Source organism: Leptidea sinapis, chromosome 28, assembly GCF_905404315.1.
Source record: "Leptidea sinapis chromosome 28, ilLepSina1.1, whole genome shotgun sequence".
NCBI lineage: Eukaryota > Metazoa > Arthropoda > Insecta > Lepidoptera > Pieridae > Leptidea > Leptidea sinapis.
In genome coordinates this window covers 1,930,573-1,949,254 of record NC_066292.1, presented here as the reverse complement: position 1 = coordinate 1,949,254, position 18,682 = coordinate 1,930,573, and the positions used below count along the sequence as shown (strand labels likewise).

At 36.0% G+C, this 18,682-nt stretch overlaps 1 protein-coding gene across 2 annotated transcripts in view; it reads left to right on the top strand.

Annotated features, from left to right (window-relative positions):
* Positions 1-18,682, top strand: part of LOC126973077 (probable phospholipid-transporting ATPase IM) — a 144,373-nt gene that overhangs the window by 30,251 nt on the left and 95,440 nt on the right. For both annotated transcript variants that reach the window (XM_050820203.1, XM_050820204.1), the window contains one exon: positions 14,535-14,812. In XM_050820203.1, the coding sequence (XP_050676160.1) occupies positions 14,755-14,812 (58 nt within the window). In that variant the 5' untranslated portion in view covers positions 14,535-14,754. The remainder of the gene's footprint in view (positions 1-14,534; positions 14,813-18,682) is intronic.

The following is an 18,682-nucleotide window of genomic DNA, read 5'->3' as shown; positions in this document are numbered from 1 at the left end:
GCTGGCCAGTCAGGTGTAAACGAACTAAGAATTTACACAGACGGCTCGAAAATGGCTACTGGAACTGGTGCCGGCATATTCTCACAGGAACTAAACATACACATTTCCATACCCTTGGGCACACACAGCTCCATCTTCCAATGTGAGTGCGTAGCCATCAAGGAAGCCGCCAGCGCTATATTAAGAAGAAAGGTACATGGCCACAACATCAGATTTCTTTCTGACAGTATGGCGGTACTAACAGCGCTGAAGGGTACCACTCACAACTCAGCACTAATACACGAATGTCACCAAACCCTGGAGCAAGTTGCCTCTTATAACCAGGTAACTCTGCAATGGATCAAGGGACATAGTGGTTCGTTGGGTAATGATGCAGCGGATGAGCTTGCAAGGCGGGCATCGGCAAATACAGTGTCTGGTCCATTGCCACTTCTGCCACTGCCCTTCAGCCAAATGCGCTCATGGATACGCTCTCTCACCAACGACCTACACAACACCCGATGGATGAATGTCTCAAGCTGTAGACAGTCGAAGGTGGCGATACCTGCACTATCGCCCAAACTGACACGTAGACTTATGAGCCTCAACAGACATGACATCCGTATAATGGTGGGCACCCTAACGGGTCACACATCACTAAACAAACACCTTTTCACAATCGGCGTAACGGACAGCCCTAAGTGCAGAGGTTGTCTGACCGAAGACGAAACGGTCGCTCACGTAATCCTGGAATGCGCGGGGGTGGCCAACCAACGGGCAAAAACCTTAACCAATACAAGGTCGCTCCAAGAAGTCTGTGAACACCCCAGGAATGTTCTGAACTTCTGGAAGGAGCTGGGCTGGTTGGAGTAACCGGCCATTACTGCACGCAAAATGGACCCATGCTAGTGGTTTAATTGCGGAAACAGGAGCCCTATACCCATACCCCATACCCAATACATTGCCGAAATAATTTCACACTTTTCGATCAAAGACCTCAGTAATGGTAATCTTAATTTTTTAACTACCCGCTAGAAAAAAGAAAATTTTTGTAAATTCGGGAAGTTATTGGTTTTATCCCGTTTTTCGAAAATCGAGTTTTCATCAGGTCTAAAATCGTTTTAAGGTCCTAGGAAGCGTTTCTGATGATTTTTAAGATCGCGTCTGCGCGCGCGCGCGTTTGTGTTGCCATTCGAAAGGGCTTGACCGAACTATGATTTTTAATACAATTTGGACCGGTAGATTTTGAGAAATCTCAAAACAACTACGGAAAAACTTTTTTTTAAATTAGTTTTTAAACGACTAAAAACTGCGTGAAAATCGGTTTATTCATTCAAAAGTAATTGCGGTTTAAACATTTATAAAAGAGGGTTTTATTTAACTTTGATCAGACTTTTGAGTTCGAAGAACTCAAAATCGTCATAAGAACAATTTGAAGCGTTTCTGGTTTAGGTATGGAATTTGATGGAGGTATCAGTGGTGGCCTTTAGGAAAAACCGTTTTCTTAATTTTTTTTATATTATACTAGCTGACCTGACAAACGTTGTATTGCCATATAAATTTAAAAAAAAAGTTTACGGCCGCTTACACAAAACAACACTTACACAAAAAATATCATACAAATCGGTCAATGGGAGGGATTTGGTAACAAACACTGTGACACGAGAATTGTATGAATAAGATACTTTAAAGCTACGGGAAACTACTTGTAATCACTACTGACTACACCAAATTTAACTCCTCTGGTGTTGCAAAAGGGGCTGGGCGGCTTTAATTACATGCTCACGGATGATTATAATTTATATTACATGAAATAATAACGCATATATGAACTATATCAATATTTTATTTGAATTATGCTTTTCGTTTTCCAAACACTCTTTTGTAGGTAATTCAAGGATTTTCTTTTCCCAGTTGATTGACTTATTCTTAAGTTTATTTTAGTCCGACTGATAGAGTGCCCTTGTTATTTAACTTTTCAATCTGTTTCACAATTACTATTATTTTGATACATTTAAAATGGCATAATATTTAATTAGAACGTGGACACTTGAGTTTTATTGAAATTAAAAAAAATACGTACACCTTCCTTAAAGGCCTGCATCCCTCCTCGAGTGATTCCTTTGGTGTTGCGAGAGAGTGAGGGCGGCAGGGATCACTTAACACAAGGCGACCCGTTTTACTTATTCATAAAAAACCATCTAGTATTCACTGACTTGAAGTAGAGATTAATCAGAATGTTTAGTATTGATCCAAGTAGAAATAGTCGCGATGAATGGCAATCACATATCCCTACCATTAAGTGAGCCTCATGTTCCTCTCACATAAAATATATACATGCGTGGCTTCTACTTCTGATGTTTTATCTTAGTTTACAATACATTAGCCTTGACGACTAGTGACCCGTATATAAACTGGTTAATTTGCGTAAGCTAAATTAAGCAATTTGGGCTCGCAACTGCAAGAATAGGATTAAATATAAAGGTTTTGTTCGCGAGAAAAATTTAGGGAATCCTACGAGGCTGCAGTTTGTAATACAAACTTTGTATCACGGACGAGTAAAAAAAGATGGACTCCGCGCCGTGAAATTAGCAAGTGAAGCACTGTTATGCTAGTGTGTGTGCGGTTACGGGGGATAATAATCTGTGGCCACAAATACTTATATAGTATCGTTTTACACTTTATCACAACGCACGACGGCATTTAAAAAAAAATATTGAGACGCAAACTGATCTGTCACAGACGATGACAATTCTCCTAATGGTCGCCTATCGGCCTGCGCCTCTATGATTCTTCTAGTGCTGCAAGAGAATGTGGGCGGCGGTGATCACTTAACACCAGGTGACTCGTAGGCTCGTTTGTCTTCCAAATTGTAGACTCACTTAGAGATTGCCACAACGTGCAATAGAGATTCTAGTTTGAAGCAGAAAAAATATAAGAACAAGATATAAGATCCAGCAAGCTGTAACAGTCAACTATCTGGTTCTAGTACAATGAACAAATAACATACAACTAGAGCAAACTTTAAAATAAAAAAAGTTGTTTTTTCTCCGGGCGATCATAGTGCTGTATCACTGCACCTACGCGGGACTTAAAAATAAATTAATATTATTATTTATCCAATATTTATTGAATATAATCAAACATAGGGTACCATAACCTTTAAAGCAACATTGTCATTTCCCAAATTTTGTCGGCAGCAGTACACATTTTATATTTAATTTACATAAGTTAATCGTAACTACTGCAGAAATAAATTTCTCCAAAGTTCATGTGATAGGTATAACAAATAGATACCAACATATTGATATATACTTTCATAAGCACGGGAGGTTTGCATCTGAAATCAGGAAGTGTGTCTAATTTGTTTCCTGATTGCTGATAGCTTGATAGCTGCAACCCTTACCAGCTAACTTTACGATATATGCGAACCGTGTTGTACTCGATCGAGAAATGAAATCAGCTGAACGTCCTGCTCGACTAGATTCAAATTCAAATATTTTTTTCAAAATAGGATTTAAAATCACTTATTGAACGTCAAAAACTACCACCCATTCAAAAAAGACTGCCTCAGACCTGAGAAGAATGGGCGCAAGAAACTCAGCGAGCTTTTTTTTTGTTTAAATATAACAATGTCATTAAGAAAATCGTTTATGCTATAATAACCTTTCCCACACAAACGTTTTTTAACAATTCTTTGAAATTTCATAACACATTTGTTTTGTACATTTTCTGGGATCATATTGTAGAAGCATATACATCGCCCAACAAAAGACTTACTAACTCGACCCAACCGAGTAGTAGGCATAACAACTTTATGTTTGTTCCTCGTGTGAACATTATGTATGTCACAGTTTCTAGAAAATTCCTCAATGTGCTTATGAACATACAGAACATTATCAAAAATATATTGAGAAGCAACAGTCAAAATGTTTATTTCTTTAAATTTTTCTCTTAATGATTATTTAGGACCTAGGTTATAAATCGCGCGTAGTCCCTTATTTTCATTAAAAAAATCGAAATTAAGGTTATAACTATGTAAAATGTACAGCTGTTTTTCTCCAAATAAAAAAATATCATAGATACACTTCCTATACCTGAATACTATACATATTCACTTTTATATATCTTGTATTTAACTTGTCAAAATATTCAATAGCCAAATAAAAACAAATGAATAACATGGTAGAAATAGATTACTATTCATCTTTTTCCCCCGCGGTTTTTGCACGAAATAAATCACACAGTTTCGACTTTCGGTCCAATCGAAACGGAGGCACTTTATTTATGAGAAAGTTCGCCCTTCAATCCGAAATACTATCACACTTGTACATAACAGCACAGTGGCAAAAACCCTCGCCGCTGTGGTACACACAATATAGCATTTTCCGACAATGTGCAGTATGAAATATATTGCATAATATTTCAACTGTATTAAACTATAATTTACACAATCAATAGCGTGTTGCGTAAGAGAAGCTTCTAAATAAGGTCAAGTGGAGGCACATCAATAGCAATCATTGTATTTATGTTTTTTTTAAATGTTCCCAGCTATGAAATATGAGTGGCGTGCTTGCCTATGAGCACAATCAGCAAGGAAATTCGTTAATTATGGGTCGACGTGTCACGACTCCTTTAAGGAAATATTGACGAATTATCTCATTCGATGATTTCTTGTTCATTGTCGTCTACCGTCCTGTTACCGCAATAATAAATTTCCTCGACATGCAATAGAAACACAAGTTAAACTAATGGCGGAAAGTGGACGGGTTTATGCTACAGGAGGTCTATTACCAAATTCGAAAGAGGAAGTTTCGGTCCGAAACGAAAGAACGACGAACTTCGAATTAAATCCTAGTACCAAAATACTTCAGATTCGAATAGTGCGGTTGGATTTCGTATCGGAACCATAGACTTATACATAAAAAGCGAAGTCGTTGTTACGATCAAAATAATTTCAAGTGAATTTGGGAATAAGTTAAACGAAAGAGAAAATCTAATCTAATCGCGAACTTCATACCCATATTCGGATCCGAAATACTTTCGTTATAGGAAAATGTACGATCCGTCAACCGAAACTTCGTATTTTGATTTGGGCTCCAGATATGGTCATATTTTTTTCCCGTTTTATCACCTTGAAAAATTCAGCCAAGACCAATGTCTGCTCCAATTGTATGCTCTGTGAACCTCTGGCTTTAGAACATTGCGTCATTGGAATGTTTAGAAAAACTGTAGACTTGATTGTAGTCGCCGATTTTATCTTCTTGTGTGTCATATATTACTTTCGTTTTCTAGACCATCCATTGTCCTTATTATTATCCTATATCGATAGTCCAACTTAAATTATCTTTGCTATTTTTATCATTATTTACAGTCGGTGCGCATTTTCCAACTCGTTCAATTGCTTTTCAATATGACAAACTCTTTTGATCTTTTTATTCCTTTTCTCGTTGTATGTAAACACCAGCTGTTATTTTGTGAAGTATGTTAGATATTGCACGCTCGTATTTTTGCTTGTGTTATAACTGCCGCCACGTTGAAACTGAGATTTGATATAGCTATTAGCGTTAGTTTGCAAACAGTTCTTTTGATGTCACTAAGATGGCGGTTTGTCCCTATCTTAACGCACGGGGGTTTTAATATTTTTTCATTCATCTTTGAATATTGCGTCACTGATTTAATTACAAAAAATTTTCAAGCTATATATGCAATCAATTGTATATATCATGTGTACAAAACGCTGTCTCGCGTTTGTTCCCCGTGTATTTTCGTAGTACATAGTATAGGGCTTATAATTATGTTTATATTTTACTCTCGTTAGTCCCGACATGATTCCTGAGCATCAAAAATAGGGTCTCAAATGTGGTGTGGGGCTTGTGGGGCTATGTGAGATGGGGAGTAATATACGCAAATTTACAACTTGAACGTATCTACATACGTCTTGCGACAGGCAGATTCATTTCTTCTGATCGACAAATGGCCTCGTCAACATTGACAAACACATTATTCTTACAATAATAATTTGATGTCTTCATGTCCATGAATAGCTGCAGAGTGTATTTATGACCGTACCGTCAGATTACGGCTCAAGGCTGCCGAAATGATGTCATTGAGATCGTTGTACAAACGGGCTCCTTGTTTCGAATCGTAATTAATAATTATCAGATACATAGTGCGAACTTGACCTAGCCCGAACTAACACTACCGCATGTATGGGCTATTAGCGTGTGCTATTACGTAAGTATTATTAACCTTCAAAAAATTCTTTTCCGGAAGCTTAGGCAGGGTTCACATGTTTTAATTTCCATATGAAGCCGACCATAATTACCTATAATAATTGTACAATATTTGTTTCTTGTGGGGATATGTTTCTTGCTCTTCTAACTTTTTATAATATTAACCCTTGATAACGAGTGTCAGTTGTTCAAGTGACAGTTGAACTCGATCAAAAGACGTATTGGGGAAGCAGTGCAACATTTCGCGTGACGTAAGTATTGTTGTTAGATAGTATGGGGTATCCACTTTATCCCTCGAGAGTTCGCGCTAGTTTAGCAAAGACAAGAGGCGCAGTATCCTCCGGGGACACAAATGGGGTAGGTCATCTGCCTGTATGTTGTGGGCTTTGAGGCATCCCACCCTCATTGTGGCTATGGCCTCACACTCCAAAAGGATGTGTTTAGGGTCTTCGTAGGCCTCTTGGCAAAAACTCCATAATCCTGATAAATATAAATTACTTATAAGATGCATTTTTTATGTTTATATGCAACGGTAAAATTGAAAACGATAAAAACATTTCTGATCTTACAACTAATCTGTAATAGGATATTTAATAGCATCGTTAGTATATAATTATTTTTCAATTATCTCTGTCCTCTCAGTCAGTACGTTTCTGATGCCGTGAAACACAATGAAAATACATTACAAAATTTAAAATAGGCATAGAAACGGTCTATTGATTCATTGAAACAAAGTTAATTAAAATTTCGTGGTACATGCAGAAAGCAAAATTGCACGTACAAGTACCTAGTGAAATAATCATTTTTCTTTATCGTATAGAAAAAGATAGAACTTATATTTATTTTAATTTCATTTTATCGGGTAATAAGTGAATTTTTTTAACAAATTTCGCTAATTATATCGAACATCATTAGGTACATTTAAATACAATAATATTATGTACTAATAACATTCACATGCTATGTAATGTTTGATAACATATTAATATTATTATCACGAGGATAATTTTTTATTTGTTTATATTATTTTGATATCAATTTCGCGTCATAGTCACCGCTTGCTAGCTGGAGTGCGTTAAATTGTTGCAGAAAAGGGATTTGGGACGTTATAGATAAATTAGGTTATATATAGAAATATTAAAGACTAGCTGACTCGACAGACGTTGTTGTTCATAATAAAAAAAACATTAATAGCCATTCTGTAGTTTATGTGTTAAAGAAGTACAAACATACATCCAGACATACAAACTTTCACATTTATAATATTAATAGGATTCACGCGCTGCATAAGTAAATACGAGTATGTATATGGTAGTGTGTGCTACGCATACTCCTAATGTAAACTAACTTATCAATGTATTATTAGTCCACCGCACGAACTGAGTATCATTTTAAATGAATCGTAGTAGCAGGCAGCTTAACTAGCTTTTTCTTTTAAATGTGGAAATTTCTCTACTATTTATTACTCTTTATTCTGTGGTTATGAGAAATCCTCGATAAGCGGTATTGTGCCCTCCCCGGAATAGAGGCGTGAACCAGAAAGAGGAGGTACCTTACCTGACTTACTCCAGTTTTGTCGAATCTGCCCTAAATTGTATCCGTTTGAGAAGACTTCATGCAGCTTGTAGTGTAGAGATAATTCCACAAAGTGGTTGCACGAGGCGAAAATTTCTTGCGCCTTTTGTGAATGCTAGATTGTATTATTTCTAATAAGCCTTCCACAACAGTTATCGGCTCTGGATGCCTCCATGATGGTATAGCTTACAATTGAAACAAATTAAAATGCAATAATAGAAAATAAAAATTCAGTTTAATTATAATATTTAATAAATATCAGCCCTTTTAAGTAGATGTTTTCTTATTTTCCGATATTTAATAATATAATTACTGGGCAAATGAGACTTGACATCTTATGTCTCAAGGTGACGAGCACTGTGCCGCTCAGAAATTTTGGATATTTCAAGAATCCGGCAGGGCGCATCAATTACTTAGCCTTATTTACATTTAAAAAAAAAAATTACATAAATAAAATTACCTGGTGATCACAGATGTTATATTAGATTAGATATGTTAATTATGAGTTATATATATATATCAATTAATTGCTAGTTTATATTACTGAAAATAAATATTTCCCTGCAGATAACAGTCTTAAGTGTTGTTTGTTATAATGATAGTTGTATTAAAGTATTAGATATAAGTGCCCGCTCGTATTAGTATTGTTGTAAACGTAATTGATAGGTTCATAAATTACAGCTATAGCGTTATGAGAATAATTAAAAGCGGATAATCCAGCTAATTATACCTACCAATAACCTTTTAAGTTATTTATTTTCATCAATAATGAAAGAGTCTCATATGAAGTCATACAATAAATATTTCTTAAACCAGTCATCATCCACTACTAATTGTTGGTAAAATTGAAACCTATCGAATATTTATTTTAACTTCGAGAAGGTACTTATAGAATTGTAATCGATTTTAAAAAACAAGTATAAATAGGTATCTACTTTATAATAATACATTTAATTAAATATATTTAAAATTAATATAGAATGGATGAGATTACAAAAATGATCGTATAAAGGTATATCTTTTTATTTATTTATTTTATTTAATACTAGCTGACCCAGCAAACGTTGTATTGCCATATAAAGTAAAAAAAAGAAGATTTTTTTTTGATTTGATGACGACCGATTCTCAGACCTACCAAATATATCGTGCATGAAATTTATCGTACTACACTAATTATTGTATACGATTGCCATCTTGCAACCCTATTGCGAATCTGTGGATGGAACTGAATAATTAATATAAAAACCGCGATACAAAAATAGGTGTTGATCGTAGAAGGTTGAAAATTTAGGGTTATATGTATTTTTTAATGTTGTATCATATAAAAATAAAATAATTTATCTAAAAATTAAAAAGAAATTTAGGGGTGGACTACCCTTAACATTTAGGGGGATGAAAATGTTGTAGACCTACCCAATGCACACAAAATTTCATGAAAATCGGTCAAGCCGTTTCGGAGGATTTAAACTACACCACCACGACACGAGAATTTTATATATTAGATAGTATTGGTGGACTTACCACCAATACTTATAACCTGATAAGATAAAATGTGAAATGTCTTATAAGTGTTTAGGAACAGAAGGATTGTATAGGTACCTACTATCCTATGTGTCATCAATGACAATAAATTATCAATAAATTGTTATCTTTTGAGGAGGCAATTATAAATAATTAGATAAACTGATAAGTATTCAGGGAATCCTAGCATGGGAGCTTGATAATGGTTTGCTTTACCTGATCGCCATAAACATGTAGTTTGCAATAGTAATGTTATAATTTATGTTTTGAAAACCACTCCCTCTGTTTTGTCCATTTCTTGCAATATTTTTAAACAGTTTTATTAAGCTTGCCCTGTTTGTATTATTGGACCAAATTTTGTAATTGAAATCTTAACCTTTTCCTGTTGACAGATTAATCTAATGTTTAGTATACAGCTTTAGTTCTAATTACAATAATAATAATAATAGCCTTTGTTAAACAATCTGTACATAGTTTTAGATTTACATTTAGTTTGCAGTAGACATCGGCACAGATTGTTTTGCTTTCGCATAGGCCTCCCCCAGGCTCCTCCAGTGTTCTCGGTCATGACATGATCTGCTCCACGTCACACCAGCGGCATCTTATAAATCGTCGCTCCATCTACGACTCGGTCTCCTTCTTTGTCTTTTTCCTTCTCTAGGATACCATTCTGTTACTATTTTGGCCCATTTTTCTTGTTTGCCTCGTATTAGGTGTCCTGCCCATTGCCATTTGAGTTTACTAATAGTTTGTGATACGCCTGCAATGCTTGTCCTTTTTCTTATTTCTTTTAAGTTTATTCTATCGCTTTTCTTAATCCTTAGTATACTTCTTTCTATGTTATGTTGACATGTTTTTAGTTAAATTACAATTACAGTTGAACAAATAAAATTCCATGGGAAATCCACAATGAACACTTTTCAATAGAGGTATTTAGCACTTTTTTTTTTATTGAAGAGGAGGAAAAGCGAGCGTACCGGTTTAGAAAGTGGTAGATGTGCTTATAACTAATTTTAAATGTTTAAATGAAAAGATAAAAGTGATTTAGACAAGGTACTAAAAGCTAATTAGGTAGGTCCTAGGTACTAACACAACACTCTCCTCATCAATCTAGTTCTAGGGCATTGATTAGATTCAAAAAAATAGGAAGCTCCTTAACTTTCTGGATGTGTCGATGATGATCTATTTTAATTCAGATTTAATTTCGAGCATTTTACATCGAAATCTTTGCTATTGTAAAGAGTAATCTGTTGAGTTTTGTAATTATTATGGCGGGTACTCACGATATTTATTTTTGTTAATTTGATGACAATATTTCGATCCAATTGCATGAATCGTGGTCACGACGGAACTGAGAGTTGTTGTCTGTTGAATTAGTTGTTTGCTTTTCGTGAAAATTCGTTATGCTCAATCAATTTAATAATTATTATAATTTAAATTTAAAAGTGTTTAGTTTTCGCCTGCCTTTGAAAGGCACAATCACTACTGTTCGATCTCTATACTCGTGACTGTTGCTTGTTGCCACTCTTCGTGGTCGATGTTACAGTAAAAACACAAACAAGGAAAAACATTACAAATAACAATTCGTATGCAGGAATCTTAGATATTGTATACGTCTAGATAGAGCCTCTCGCTGTAGACAGCCGATGAAAACAGGCCGGGCTTTATAACTTTAGTGTGCGTGACAAGCTTCGTCTTACACTCGCGATTTGTCTGTCATATTGTGTTTGTGTGCGTGCATTGCCCAAAAAAAGAGGTGAACTATCATTATCATCAGCCAGAAGACGTCCACTGCTAGACAAAGGCTTTCCCCAAAGATTTCCATGACGATCGGTCCTGCGCTGCCTTTCATTCAACGTGTTCCGGCGATCTTGACCAGATCGTCGGTCCATCTTCGTCTACCGGTACAATTCTGGTGAACTGTCAACCGCATTTTTTTTCGACGTTTTCACATCTTTCACAGCCTATCTAGACGTATAAATGCACCAGCAGAGCTAGAACAGAATATTATTATCAATGGACGATCGAACAAAAGTCTGTAATTTCAAATTTGTAAAGTATACTTTGCGCAATTTATGTCACGTTATAAGTTACCGCAGATTAGGTGTTAGCGGTGAATGAAATAAGAAGGACCAAAGCCATGATTATCCTTTTGAGATATATCCCTACGTGTTGAGATAAGTGTAGGGCGCCTTAATGACGTGATAGTGACGTTCGACCCAGGCATACAGTTCAAAAGTACCGATAGCGAACTGATAACGCCTGCTGCTGAATTTGCCCTGATGATGATCGCGTTGAAAAATGTAGCGGGTGCCGGTATAACCATAGACGTACGACATTTTAAGTCTGGCGTCAAAGTGTTTCGGCTCGTACCCGGCTATCTACAGATTCTGCTTATAATCACCAATAAAAAATACATCGTAACTTTGAAGTTCCGATTCCAACCTATTTTTTATGAATATAAGGGATGAGACGAGTAGGACGTTCAGCTGATGGATATGCCCTGCCCATTGCAATGCAGTGCCGCTCAGAATTCTTGAGCGGCATTGCAATTGCGCTCGTCACCTTGAGACATATGATGTTTAGTCTCATTTGCCCAGCAAATTAACTAGCTACGGCGCCCTTCATACCGAAACATGTTATATTTTGTAGTACGCATTTTGAATATTTTAAACAACTTTGAACAGTTATACTTCTTCTGTAGGTGAGTTCATTCCGCATTAATAATAATTCCATCGAGCGCGTGTACAAGTGTCATAAAGACGATGTTGTCTAATGTCGCATCTCAATTCCTCCAATCAAGTTTAATTGTTTGATAACGAGCGATGGCTGATGTTGATTGTGGCAGCACGTCATACGTAGAGAACCCGAGTTTATAGAGTTAGTTTAGGATTTACGAGGGAGTAAACTGCGCGGTAATTCGTCTATTTGCTTATTTTGAGGATAATTGGAGTGTTTAACGCAAAGGAGACGCCAGCGATTGAAGTGGGAAGCAAACAAGTCCGTCAATTTTGATATGATCGCTTTTTAAATAATATGAAGAATTTTATATTTTTCTCGACAGCGGTGTTGGTGATGTGCGAGTGCTTTTCGGCTGTTAGGGATTTCGGTGACACAGAAAAAGGGAGGAAGAGGAAATGACACTTATGAATAAATGGCAACGATCTGTTGTAAGAACGATGTGTATGAAGAAAGGCCGTGAAGTGTGGCTTTGTAAATTTTTCGGCCTGAGTTTGTCTTCATATAAAATATTATATTTTGCCATAAATCGCGAATTTGAAAGTAAATAGTCTTGTAGGGTTATATCGTTAATCGTAATTTGCATACACACTACAATTGGCTAGCGCTTAGCAGAAAGGAACCAGTCCACAAAATCATAAAAAAAATACTGTTTGACACCCTGAACAAAACTTATCCGATATTTCTAATTTGAAAAGGTTCACTTATCGTTCACTTAGCGATCCTACCTACTAAGCTAGAGGTCCCGAGTTCGAATCCCGGTAGGTGCAAGCATTTATATGATGAATATGGATGTTTGTTTCCGAGTCATGGATGTTTAAATGTATTTATGTATGTTTAAGTAAGTATATTGTATCAAATATATCATTGTTTTGTAACCCATAACACAGACTATATATGCTTAACTTGGGGCAAGATAATTTGTGTAAAAAGTGTGTCAATATTATTATTATTATCGTATTTGTAGCAAAGATATTGAACACATCGACAAAAATATACTAAAAGTCACAAAACAATAACTATCTTTTGACTTTGGACCTCAAATTCTCAGCTTAGTTTGCATGTGGAGTGGTTCCATTCTGCTAAGCGCTAGCCAATTGTGTAAATGTAATTTGTTCTACAACAAGTCTGTTTTTCCTCATAGTGATAAAATCTGCGTGTCAGAGACGTTTCATGAGTCTGTTATTAATGACGAGATTGTAGGTCAAGTTATGTTTAAGTACATGTTATTATAACATTTTAAGGGCGGAGGTGCGATTTTTGTTGGGTTGGGTTAGTATTTTACCTAAATACCTAAAAAAATGTTTGGTAAGTGGCAACAAGTAGGTAGTAGATACCATCTCTCCCCAAATATGAAATTGTTTATTCGTTTATAAGTTAGTACATCTTTGTAATTGGATATATTTATCAACTCTAACAAGTAAGCCGTACCGTACATAACATACCTTAAACTATCTAATGCACATGTGGCCGTTTTAATTGACAGTTTTTTGTAGTACCTACAAACACATATTAGACGCGCGGCATAATTTGTTATAGGACAGACCTAATGAGCAGAAAATAACAAAAAACATATATAACGGGTATTATAGATTTTCACTAATAAGAATCCCAATTTTAATAGTTTATTCGAAGAGAAAAGAAACTGAATTTAAAATTGGAATCTTGTTTTTCGGACCTATAGATTATTCGAACTTATGAAAATCGGAAAACACACAAATCGCATTTGTGACTTTCGGTAAAATAAATTTCAGATTTTCAAAATGTTTCAGAGTAAAAGAGAAAGTTACATCGAACTACAAGAACTCTTATAGTATGTTACTTGCTGCTACGGAACGTTCATGTCGATGTTCGAGTCGCACTTGGCCACTTTTTCAGTGTATTGCCAGTATTATCATCTATCAGCAGCAGATTTTTTAAATTGCCGTCCTTTTGCATTCACATTCGGACAGCTTTCATTAGCCAGACTCTTTTATGCATGAAAATTGACAAATGTTATGACACCTTTCGGAATAGTGACCGCCGCGGTCGCTTGATTATTTTAAGCTATATGTGATAACTGATAAGGGTAGATTATCCCCGCGTGCTCTGTGGTTTTAAGTGCGAGACTTGCAGCTGTTACGAAGCGCAGGTCGCTCAGACGCCAACAAAACAATTAGTGTGCCCCAAACTGAAATGAGTGTCACCTTCATTTTTTTTTATGAATAATGTTTTAGATAAATAACAATATTTAGATAAAATTTAAAGGACTAATTGAATGTATTAGTATAGTTTTTCTTTAATCGTTGTGTTCTATTAGAGTAGTTATCGCAAAAGCGAACATATAACTGCTGGTAATAATGAGAAAAAAAATATTCAGTTTGAATTTGTTTCATATACACTATATAAGATCTGTGCCGCAGCCAAATAAAGCGCTTGTAATGTTTGAATAATGAACTTTCGAATGTATGGTTTAGTGACGCAGTGCTATTTCATTTGTTCCAGGAAGGTGAGGGGAGAGTTTGGACCGCAGAATGCCGATCGCACCGAGAGGCCCCCCGCATACCTCGGTACCACCTCACCGGCAGCGAGTACATAAGAGACCAAACATAACCCTCAAGTGTCCTTAGTTGTAAACAGTGTAACTTTTGTACGCCTCTTTTACGCCAACCCAATAAGTATAAGTGTAAACGTGTTGAGTGTTAGTGTAAGTGCGAGTGTGTATATGTGTGTCGATGGTGCGGCCGACATGGGAAAGTCCTCGGCGAGAACACATGGCCAAGGTGAGTTTTGCCGGTTACCGCCCAGTGCTGTGTCATGGCGAATGTGATACCTGACGGACGGCCGTGCGATGGCGAAGGTTACCACAAGCTCTCGTCACGTGGATGTGTCCATTTAAATGTATATTGAAATTAAATTATTTTTATTCAAAATAGGATTTAAAATCACTTATTGAACATCAAAAACGGATACCCATTCGAAATTAAATGCCTCAAACTTCAGAAGAAGGGCGCAAGAAACTCAGTTGGCTTCTTCTTTTTTTTTAATTTTTTTACAAATTTATGATTTAAATAATCTGGGGGTGGTCGCTCCATTCCCAGTCTGGTATTATCTATGAAAGTCGTTGATATTATTGTAACCTTTACCACATAAACGTCTTTTAACAATTTTTTTGAATTCAATAATATTTTTTTAAGTACAAGTTTGTGGTAAGTACAGGTTAGTCCTAGTGTCAACATTTTGGTTATCACAGTTTGTTGAAAATTGGCTAATGTGCCAATGTATGTACATAACACAATCAAAAATATATTGAGAGGGAACAGTTAAAATGTTAGTATAATTTTTCCCATAATTAATAGTTTATTGAATTTTCGTAGCAAACAAGGCTTGGAATCTTGGTTTTAAATTTAACTGTTAAAATCAGTTTGTACGTATTAAATCGTTCAGGGTGTTAATTTTATGGGAGTTGTTTTACAACCCAATTCAGCAATAGTCGAAACGAAACGAGCGTAGGTAGAGCGTAACGCTACTTTGGTGTGGTCTCTTGAATGTGTGCTATGAATTTCAATGACTGCAACGGAAAACACTTTTTAACCAAATGAATTTATTCTACAAAACCTTTTTATATCCGTAAAATATTGGTTTAAGGTAGAACAAAACCAAATTTGTTTTCGGGTCTGTTTTGTTTCATTTTGTAAAAATTCACAATCTCCGAACTAAAAATCATATCAATTAGAGTTATGATCTATTTATTTATATAACACTTCTATATATTTATATGCATATATTTGCAAGCGAATAACTTAAAAAATGTGCAAATCACTAAACAACCAATACACACTACAGTTAACAATGATTGTTTTATTAAATTAAATATTTGAAAAACGAATTAACTGGTCTGGAACAAATGTACTAAGTAGGTATGTTATTAATTGTTAAAAAATTTCTAGAGAATAATATTTGGCAACATTTCTCGCAATTGCGTGCTATAAAGTGAAATTTTAAATACATTCCTTTCCAAGCCTGTACCTAGGACCTGCTCGAAGCCAAGTAATTAAATAAATGGTGATTTGTGAATGGATTCACGCTGGAGACTACATATCATTTTACATATTCTATTGTATCAATCATAAAGTGTTGAAAAGAGCTGAAACACTTGAGCTGATGCTACACCATCCTTCATCAGCGAGGTGCTTGGCGTGTTTCTCAATTAACTCCTATACCTTGCCAAATATTGCATCTTCAATTTCTCAGTATGGTGCATTTTGGATGACAGCAGAAAATTAATGTTTTTGCTTCATTTTACCCTCTTCTACAAACATCGTCAACTTACAGTTTTTATCACTTTCTATAGGGTTCTTTCTTCTGGTGGTACTACTTCTCTTTCAAGGGGTGTGTTTGCTAGATAGCCTAAGGTACACTACACAGTTCTTCTATGGCTTTCATGGCTTGCTTTGTTGTTTTATTTTTTGGAAGGTATTCTCAAAAATAATCATCACAGCTCTGCCATATCTAGAGCAGATGCCTCAATTGGCGGGAGATCGTTGAGGTTATGATTGTAATTTGATAAATCACCAACATTTATATTAATGAGACAGGCGATTGTTATTTTAAAGTTTTACATATATTTGCATAAAGTTGAAGAGCTCTTTTGTTTAATAATGGAGCTAAAAATATTCAAATCGTGTTTTTATTTTTCACACTGCTAATAAAGATGTCTTGTAAATGGAAAGTAATTTCCGTTAAAGAAAAACATTTTACTTACCTAGATTATTTATTTATTTTTGTGAATGCTTTTTTTAGTCTTAAGTTGTTAATTTGTGGGTGTTATCTCAGTCAAATCTTGACAGTATTATTTAGTGTTAATAAATTTATCACTATTCTTCGCTGTTAATCTTATGGATTGTTTAATGCTCCAAATTGTAATGCCGTGTGAGACTTTAGACCATCCCTTACTCTCTTTTTCGTCTTAACAGCACGCCTCCATCGGTAACAGTTAGTGTAGTGCTACGTTGACAGGGATATCTAGATGTTCTGATATCTGATCTGACCATCTCTTTGGACTTCGGCCTCTGGGTCTTTTCGCTTCTGCGCGCAATGTGCCCGAAATACACACATATACTCTCTTAAACTGACCATAAATCATAATATATCTGTAGGATATTTATCCTCGAGACTATATGACTATCAATCTTGAGTCAATGATGTCAAAAGCGTTCGCTTCCAACCACGCCTTTATGGATGAAGCTTGATGATCTGGAGTTGATTCAAAAGTACCTTTCTTGTTATGGAACATGGTTGTTAAGAGGATTAACCTCCTCAAGAGTCGTATGTGTAGTGGATGAAGAGTTTCAAAATTGCATTTAGCTCCATACCTACTTCGTGTAATCTATCACAGCGATTTGGTTCTCTTTATCATCCCACTCCATTTAAATATCACATGAATATTTAACACAGATTGGCGCGAAGATGAGAAAACACAATGAATATTCATATATTAACGACAGGTTTCAAATTCAAACGTTATATATTTTTTTTTATTTTAACACTAGGTACTTATGGCCAGAGTATGTAGGTACAAGGCGCAGGTGCGGCCCAGATTACCTCATATCTGGTGTACCCGAGTATCAGCTCGAAACATTTGACTGCGCACACTACAGAGTATTTTAATCGTCGGAGAGTCAGCAATTCGGAACGGGTCGATCACTTGACGCCGCGAAGAGACGTGTGCGTCGCTGCATCTTGGTCTCGCACCACATTTATCACGGGGAGTGTTCCGAGGAGATCTGATCTGATGCCTACCGCCCAATTGCACCTTCGTGTGACACATAAAACAAACTGAAATATCATCCTCACGATGTGCATGTGTTGTCCTCCACTGAGCGGATTTCAAGGAAATATCTTCCACAAACTACCAAAGAATGATACGAACTTGCTTGAGCGGTGTTCCCAAGACTAGATACGACATAATATGCGTAACGCCTCATCTTCTAGTGTTGTTAGAGAGTGGGGTCGGCGGTAGTCTCTTACCATCAAATGACCCGTACTCTCGATTCTCTTCGATCTCATTCAGGGGTACCTAGTCCCCCCTACTTATATACATAATTTTCTTCCGTTAAATCAAATTATTTACGCACTTATGAACCAGATAATCGCTTAAGTTATTCCATACCGATATTGATCGATTCTCTCTCTACTGTTCACGCGGCGGTTTTAAATCAAATTAAGTGATGCGCCCGTACCGCCACCCTTATTACGATTTGCTCCCGTTACTAATGCAGTTTCTAGCGATTGCAAAACATTTTTTTATGTCCATCATGAAGCTCACTTGTTTAGGTTACATCATTTCTTTTGATGTAGGTCATGCAGGGGCGTGCATCTTAGGCATCCTTGCAAGGTAGGCACTGTAAATCTAATTAGTCATTGTTGCGGTTAGTCTGACAGTACTAGGTTTTGAGATTTAGGTTTGCTTAGTCTTTGTCATTCTAGATAGAAGTACCTAATAAAGTAATAGTTAGAAATTTAGATATTGCATACCGCATAACGCGAAGTGGTTGACATTGTGCTCTCGTCATGTCAATTTTGTGATCTTGAAATGCCTCTATCCTAACCATAATGCACTTACACGATAATATAAGTAGCCGCATATAAAA